The sequence below is a fragment of the Oryzias latipes genome, chromosome 16 (assembly GCF_002234675.1).
Source record: "Oryzias latipes chromosome 16, ASM223467v1".
Lineage (NCBI taxonomy): Eukaryota > Metazoa > Chordata > Actinopteri > Beloniformes > Adrianichthyidae > Oryzias > Oryzias latipes.
The window spans coordinates 10,443,964-10,452,066 of NC_019874.2; the positions used below are offsets into that span (position 1 = coordinate 10,443,964).

Consider the following 8,103-nt stretch of genomic DNA (forward strand, 5'->3'; position numbering starts at 1 on the left):
ACGCTGCGCAGATCACCTGGTGAGACATATATTTTTGGTTTTGCTCCAACATCAACTGTCAATCATCACAAAAATATCGCGAGAAAGGGGCGGGAGCAAGGGGCAAACCTACCCGGACACAGCTGAAAACTGAACTGACTGAAAGCTGCCCTACAGACTACAAAACAATGCATTATGGGACATGTGTCCTGATGGTCTTTGTAGTTGAGTGATTAATTAAAATAATTTAAAATACCAATTCATTTAAAAAGGCTACATGCATTACAAAACATTAAAATAATCATAAAATAAATATATAATAACACAGATCATACTAAGGGGGAGAAGAATATTGAAACTAAATTGAATGTTAAGGACAACTCCAACATCCTGTTCTCCTTCAGTCTTGCTGCAGATTCGCCTTCATCTCACACGCAGTGGCCGCCTCACACACAGGCATCACGCGAGTGTCTGTGCTCGCGTTTCATGAATATGTGCGCGAGTGTGTGTCTGCCTGCGTGTGTGCGCGCTCGCGTCTCATTGATTATTTCATTGACCATTGACGTGCCCCTTCCACATTTAATGTATAAAAAAATACGTAGGGTGGACGAGGCAAATTTACTGGTCGCACATGTGCGACTGGATGTAAAATTCAGTCGCACACTCTCAAATTTTGGTCGCAAAATGCGACCAATTGCTCGCAGTCTGGAGCCCTGAAAGCATTTTGGCGGATTGCTTTTTCATTTTAATTTTGAGTCAAAAAATGCAGCTTCATTTTGAAAATGAAAAAGCATTTCTGGTTTTGACTTTTATTTTTAATTATGCTACAGAATCGCTTCCATAAAGGAACACAAAGCTGACTTAATTCAGGATTGCGTAATCTCTCGTGTGGCAGAGCTTGCAGCCTTGAGCTGATATTAAACAGGATATACACAAAATAGTGATATGGAGGATAAAAATGAATCAAATAATTAGAATTAAACTTATAAATTACATTTATGGAACAGGTCAGTGTGAACACAAATCTATGTTATTATCAGTAGGCTTTACATCTCATGACTGCAGGTGAAGCGTCTGTTAGCTGCCTCTCCCCAGACCGCAGTTCCTGCTCAAAACGTGTTCAACCAGGAACTAACAGCTCCCGAACCGATCATAAATGCGCCAAAATTATGTCCATCCACCTAAGGAAATGTTTGCCCGCAAAGTCAGAATAAAAGCCGGCCTATTGCTGCCTTTGCTCGCTAACTTGCCAGTCTCTTGACTTGTTGTGGACTGGAATATACCATTGCTGCAGAAGGACGGGGGAACAACAAACACTTTTAAATGATCAATCTAATGCCAGTTCAGTGATTTGGGTTTTTATTTCATGACAGAGTAAAATTCTTATGGACGTAAAATTTATTTTAGACATTTCGACATATTAAGTGTTCAGCTCGGGGCCCCTAGAAAGTTGGGAGCCCCAGGCGATCGCCGACCATTGCTTAGGTAAGTCTGCCTCTGATAGTCTGATGTTACTATTACAGTATTGAGAAGATGAGAAGAGGTTTTTTTTTAATTGGAAAAAAAAATTAAACAAATATCTAAAAAGCTTCTGAGTGTTCTAAATTCTGACACTCTTGCATAAAAAAATAAGTTTTTATATGTGCTTTCTGTATAAGCAAATACAAATGCAGGTACAACATGGCTACAAACATTTATTTTTCATTGGACCAACTGTTTTTTTCAGTTTTAAACTTTTTTTTCAGTTTTAAACTATTTTTCAGTTTCAAACAAATATCAAAGCAGGCATACTTCATGTCATCACATCACCTGACTTTAATATTTTCATTTATCAAAAAAGTAAGAGCAGAAGTCTGTCCAGAAAAATGAAACTGCCTAAGACATCTTCCCGTGTCTGAAAAGACATGTTTATTTTTACTGAACAGTTTACAGAGAAGTAAAAGAAGCTAACATTAAGAAGAGTTCCTCAAAGGGAAGACTATTTTGGGTTTCAGACCCTGACTTGAACTTTGTTTGGACTTCTCTCACTTCATCAGGAAGATTCTTCTTTTGCACACATCTCTGAACAATGATGCCCCTGGCGGTAAACCCCCCAAAGTCTACGTCACTTTACTCCACACTGACAGCATTGCACAATTTCATTCTCCTCGGAAAACCAACACGAGCCTTTTTACAACTCTGCCAACTGCTAAGTGTGTCGGAGGGGAAGCACATCAGAGAAAGGGAAAGGGGCAAACAGCTAGTGCAGTCCTAACCATAGCCTTTAGGAGGTCGCTGTAGCCTGCAAGGACAAATATATAAACTAAAACTGATGAAAACTATAGCTTCTCTAATATACACCAGCACTGTATTTCCCTTTGTTACGTTTCCTTGTACAGATAAAACTTTTTTTCTTTTTTTTTTTTTACTTATACTTTAAGCCGCTTTCAAACAGAACTTAGTTTGTTGATTAAGAAAAAAAAAATTTTCACACACTCTGCTGCCGAACACTGGCGCCAACCTAACCCCAGAGGCAAGGTGGGGTTCAGTGTCTTGCCCAAGGACACCTCGACTTCGACACTTCGGGTGTGCAAGGCGGGAATCGAACCTGCAACCTTCCAATCATGGGTCGACCGCCCCACCACGGCCACCCACATTGATCTGTGGACAAAGTAATTTCTCTTTTATCTGCTTTTGCATTCATTTTTTTTTTTAAATAAGCCTCATAGACTCTGCATTAGAACCAAACAACAACTATACAGATGCTTACATTTTTCTTACAGAGGCACTTATCAGTCGGAAATGCTCAGGACAGGGCAAAACGGATCACCATAAGCAAAACAGTGAGCAATGGATGCAAATAAGAGCAGAACGAGTACTTGGATCTCTTTCCCCATAAAAAATAAACGCAATAAACTGATTAAATGATCGTGGTCCTAAAGTTTCTCAACAAGATAGGATCATATAATATTAAGCAGTACTTTAAATGTAAAAGATCCTCTGTTATTTGACAGGTGGATGCTTAATGACTCCAAGTAATTCTTCTCTTAGTTTGTGGGGATAAGTAAAGCGTAGAAAGCAAAGTGTTCAGCATGAGAAAACATGGCCCAGGGCACAGGGTGAGTGTTACACCAGAAATGTCCTGGAATCCAGAAGAGCACAACAAAGTAACCACAATGGAGGCGAGACATGAGACAACACATCATAACCCACATTATAAGGTTTAGATTGAGCTAACTAATGGACTAAAAGGGTGGGTGCATTTTTTCCCACTTAGTGCATACAAAAAAAAAAACCTAACTATACATTTAAGGCTGTATGTGTCATTGTCAAGTCAAAACACGCTCAAAAGAAGCGCTTAACTTTAAAGCATGTGCTTTTCATTGTTTAGTTTTTGATTTATTTACCAATTTAACCCTAAACAATAATTGGCTTTGTCATTGCGTTAAAGCAAAAGTATTCATTATCTCATTATCACGCATTACCCTTTAATATTCTTCCAAGCTCAATTCAGAACAGCTCGTTAAAGAAGCATGAAGAGCAAAGGAACTCCTGATAATTACCACTCAAATGAGAATTGCCATCTCTTTGTTTTCTCACAACAAACTCCAAAATGAAATTGTGTGCCCAGACAGCCACGCTTGTGAAAACTGTTGCCAATCAAATGGTGAATAAGCTACTCTGTAAGGTTCGAGTGTTTGTAAAGCTCACGCTAGCGCCTCACCAGCCACGAACCTCGCCGCACGTCACTGTGTCTGATACCGAGAGATGCTATGTGGAGTAATATTACAGTGTAACGATCACGGTGATATCACATGGAAAAGAAATTCCCAGCATTCCTCCTGAAACTTCTTTTTGAAGCCTCAAAGTTTCAGTCAAACATAGAAGCGCCAGAATTGAAGTGGTGCAAATGTTTTGTTAGTTCAGTTTAAATAACAATTTTTAAACAATAACAAAGTAGTAGCGGGGTAAAAAAAACAATTACTCTAAATGAATTACTTTCACTTAAAAAATGCAAACAAGATTATTTTCTTTTAGAGAATTTTTAACATTTTTTTTCAAGCTATTAAAACTGCTTTTGATTTTTTTTCTGTAAACATTTGCCATTTTAACAATGACAGTTTCCTAAATTTCTCGGTTTTAGGCCATTAGCTTTGTGAAAATTCTTTTTCATTAATTAAATAACTGATTGAATTTAACAGCATTGAATCATATAACCAGCCTACTAACAAGTTTGGAGAATCTTAGTCAAGCTTTTTCTTTTAACATTATGTCTTTTTCTTGGCACACACTTTATGCATAAACAAAAATTCATGAATAGTATAAATATTTTTGCAGAACATAGTGCATGCACACGTCTAGCACTTTCTAAATCTTTGGAGGAAATAGCTAGAGGTCGAGGCCTTTGGTTTAACTAACCAAAAAGAGGAATTTGAAAGCTAAATATATGAGTCTGTGCACGGCTAATGACATAAGACTGATCAAGGAAGACTTGTGCTTGACTGTGAGCCAGCTTAGTAGGAAAACACAACATGAGAAAGGGAAAACGTGCACTGCTCAAGGTTAAATGATCACGCACAAACCGCCTCCTTGAAGTTAAGCAGATCTTATGAATGAGCAGACTGTTTGCAGATATTAACCTGTGGCTCTTATTGTGATGACAGCCAAGTTGCTATAAGAGTGACAGGTACTTTTAGGGATTTGAATTCTGGTAGCAGAGGAAATGAAATGTCCTTCCCTTTCAGAAAAATACATCTGCTCTCTGTGTTGACAACACCACCACCATGCTATGCATCAAAAAGTCCACCTGGCAACCTGCAATTAAAGAGTCATCAGAGCAGCAAGTAAAAACAAATATTTTCTGTCACTTATCCTCTTTGTCAAATAGACGCTAGTAGCGACCAGTCGGCCTAATTAAAAGAACACAGAGTAAGCTGTCACCCTTTCAGACATCCATCTTTATGTGTTTGAGCTCCCACTCTCAGCCTGTGAGGCTTGCGCATGCAACTGCTTGCCGATTGGAGAGCGCCACAAGTTCCATTCCAGCCTTCCAGATCTTCCATACCTGCCTGTGTTTCACAGAGCACCCACACACATCAACCCAACTCAAAAGCTACGCTATCTGTAGAAAGAAAAAAAACAAAAAACACACTCCTACATACCTCCACTTGTGCAGCCCATAAAATTCCAGAATTGCATTTTGGCAAATTTCGTGCAGAGAGGAAAACCTCTGGGAAAAATATCTCTAACATCCGTGTAGGTTTGTTTCCTGTTTTTCCACTTCCTAGTTGCAGGGTATGCTGTCACTTATAGGAGAGGGGAAATAGCCGCCCACTGATTGTTTTGGACTGACACACCTGGGGGTTGAGTTTCACTTCCAAACAGCTGTCTCCTCCTCTTCTCGAGTACGACTATTTCCTTACTACTTCTGTTCTAATCCAACTTCTAAAATCTGGACTTTTCCTTAAAGAGCAGAAAGAAGGATCCAACATCCTAATTTCTGTTTCTTTACATAACAAAAGATGTTGAAATGAGTTAAATCAGACAGCAGACACTCCCTATTAAAAATCTGCAATAATATCAGCCTCAGAATGTATGGTAGTCTAAAGAAATAGCTTGATTTAAACGGAGTTTTGTGCAACACAGAGGTAATACAAGCAGGGGAAAAGGCAATGAGTGGCTCCACTTACTGGATGTCTGATGTAACAAACATTAACCAGAGTTTCACTAACATGGACACAGAAGCCTTTCAGTGGAGAGAAATTAATGTAAATGCCAGGAAGGGACATTCCTGCCTAAATCAATTACAAAAATATGTAGGTTTTTTTTTTTAGGTCAAAGGCAGACACAAATAAAAACCTTTGACTTAAATTCACTTAGCAAGGTAAAACATGTCATACCTGATGGATTAGTCAAGACTATGTGTTATAAATGAGTTAACGTTCCCCACAGTATTTTCTGACTGTTCATTTTGACTCTCCTATGTCAGATAAATATATTTCTAATAAGGCTAAGAGTTGCAAAGACTTTACCAACAAACGAATACACATCAGCATACAGCTGGTGGACACCAATCTGTGTAATATCAGACTGCATACCTTTCTTAATCTAATGGATGTAGTAATCCGTCCAAGAAAACATGGCGTGTCTAATTAAACATTAGATGTCCATCATGAGGCCAATAATACCATCAACAGAAAGTGTGCAATGTTGTGATTGACAGGCGTCATACATACAAACTGAAACATTTGATATATCCTTGAGTTAAAAAAAATCTGGGGCCGTTTTCGTAAAACAACGATTTACAAAGGTGTATTTTTTTAGGGAGTCGTTTCTCTTCGTCAAACTGCTTAATTCGGGCGAAGGCGGACATATCTCGCCCTTCCTCGGTTTGAACCTTTGCACCTATGAGACACACCGTTGGGTGGCTTCGGTCACTGCACCACTGTCTATCTGTTAGGAATACAAATGACTCGGTGGAGTCCAAATTCGCCGCTTTTCCAACCCAGAACTGTTTCTAAAATCCTCACACCAACCCCCGAAAACCCACGCGCACGAACGGCATTCATGTTAACCCCATTGTCTGCGCGCGCTCCCCCCTTTAATGCTAAGCTAACCCGGCTAACAGTGGGGCTGTTTCTATTCAGTCCGCCCCCCAAGAGGGATCAATACTCACCCGCGTGAGACCCGAAGACCGACCGCACCTTCCGCCGGGGTGGTTGGGTTTATGCGTTCAAAATGTCCACTCGCTTGGGGTGAATATGTAGCGGCTGACATCAGAACCAGCTCGGTGGCTGGCTCCCTCCCCTCTGCCTGCGCTTTCTGTCCACGACAGCCCGGCTGAGTGTCCACTGACGTTAGCTGTTAGCACCGCTGCTGCTGAGGCTGCCGCCGCCTGAGGAGACGGATTCTTTCCAACATGGCTGCAGCTGGCAGGACTCCCTGACAGGAGGGGTGGCAGAGGAGCCCGGAGTGTGCGGGAGCACAGATGTCCCACACGATTATTTCACAGCAGTCAGAGATGCTAAATCATCTGATGCATATATATCAACGTGTTTACATGTTGCTTCTTCTGTGGAATCAGATATTAAAATGTTCAATAAAATAGTATTATTATTGAAGTGACAAATTATCACGTGGAAGCGCATATAAATAAATATTTTCAAAATCATCCATTAGATTACACACAATCTATTGACGTTTATTTTTTGGCACCATTTTTGGCATGTTTTTTTTATTTGTTTTATGTTTTTGTGTTGAATTTAAAAGAAATACTAAATATGTTTTTATTGGATTATTAATACAAACTTTTTCCGTTGGTACTCATTTTATTCAATATCATGTGGTGCGACAACAAAAAAATACAAATTTTGGGGGCTTTTATTGTTTGTTTGTTTTTTACAAAACTATTACCTTTAACTGCTGTCCAAATATGAAAATTGCATATCTCACTACCTCAGAATTATTTTTTAGAAATATGGACTCTATTTAAAATGTCCAATAGTATTTTGAATTTGGCTGGCTTAGCAGGCTAACACCAAAACCTTTAACTTAAATTAAACATAATATTGTCATGTGGAGCAACTATCGCAACAATCTTTTCACATTAAATCAAATCCCATAATTAGCGTTTTTTTCTTTTACATTTTTACCATTCATATTTTTACAGGTAATTTATAATAATGCAAAAAGTACAAATATTTTGTTTGTCAAGATTTAAAACTACAAAAGCTGACTAAAATTAGAATTTTATATGAAAAGAAGATTTGTTCATTTGATCCAATCGTCGTTTACACCTGATGATTTATTTTCAATGCCACCGTAGCAGTGAGTTGAATGAAGATGAGTGTCTACTGGTGGTTTAAATTGGTTTATTCAGTAAAATCCTTTGACACCACTCTAAACCAACGCAAGAGCTTTAACAGAATAGACAGAAGAGAACAAAATTACAACTAACTCAAAAGCTCTTTGAATTTTTTCTACATTGAACGATTTCTTTAAAACTGCCAAAATAAACATGCAAAAATGTGTCAATAGTGAATTGAATTTGGATTTTAAATAAACTATGACAGCATATCTGAAAGAAAGTATACCATACCTTGTTGGAAAATGAACAAAGAATTGACCAAAGAAATTCAAAACTTT

General features: G+C 38.6%; 1 protein-coding gene across 3 annotated transcripts in view; it reads right to left on the minus strand.

Moving 5' to 3' along the window:
• Positions 1-6,939, minus strand: part of ptk2 (protein tyrosine kinase 2) — a 68,943-nt gene extending 62,004 nt beyond the window's left edge. The window contains exon 1 of one of the 3 annotated variants that reach the window (XM_023964516.1): positions 6,635-6,939. Coding sequence is in view for 1 of the 3 variants with exons in the window: in XM_023964507.1 (XP_023820275.1) it covers positions 5,121-5,157 (37 nt within the window). In the remaining 2 variants the exon portion in view is untranslated. Of the gene's footprint in view, positions 1-5,120; positions 5,173-6,634 lie in introns of those variants that run through there. The other 2 variants (XM_023964515.1, XM_023964507.1) reach the window with 2 other exon arrangements.
• Between the last annotated feature and the right edge of the window lie 1,164 nt (positions 6,940-8,103).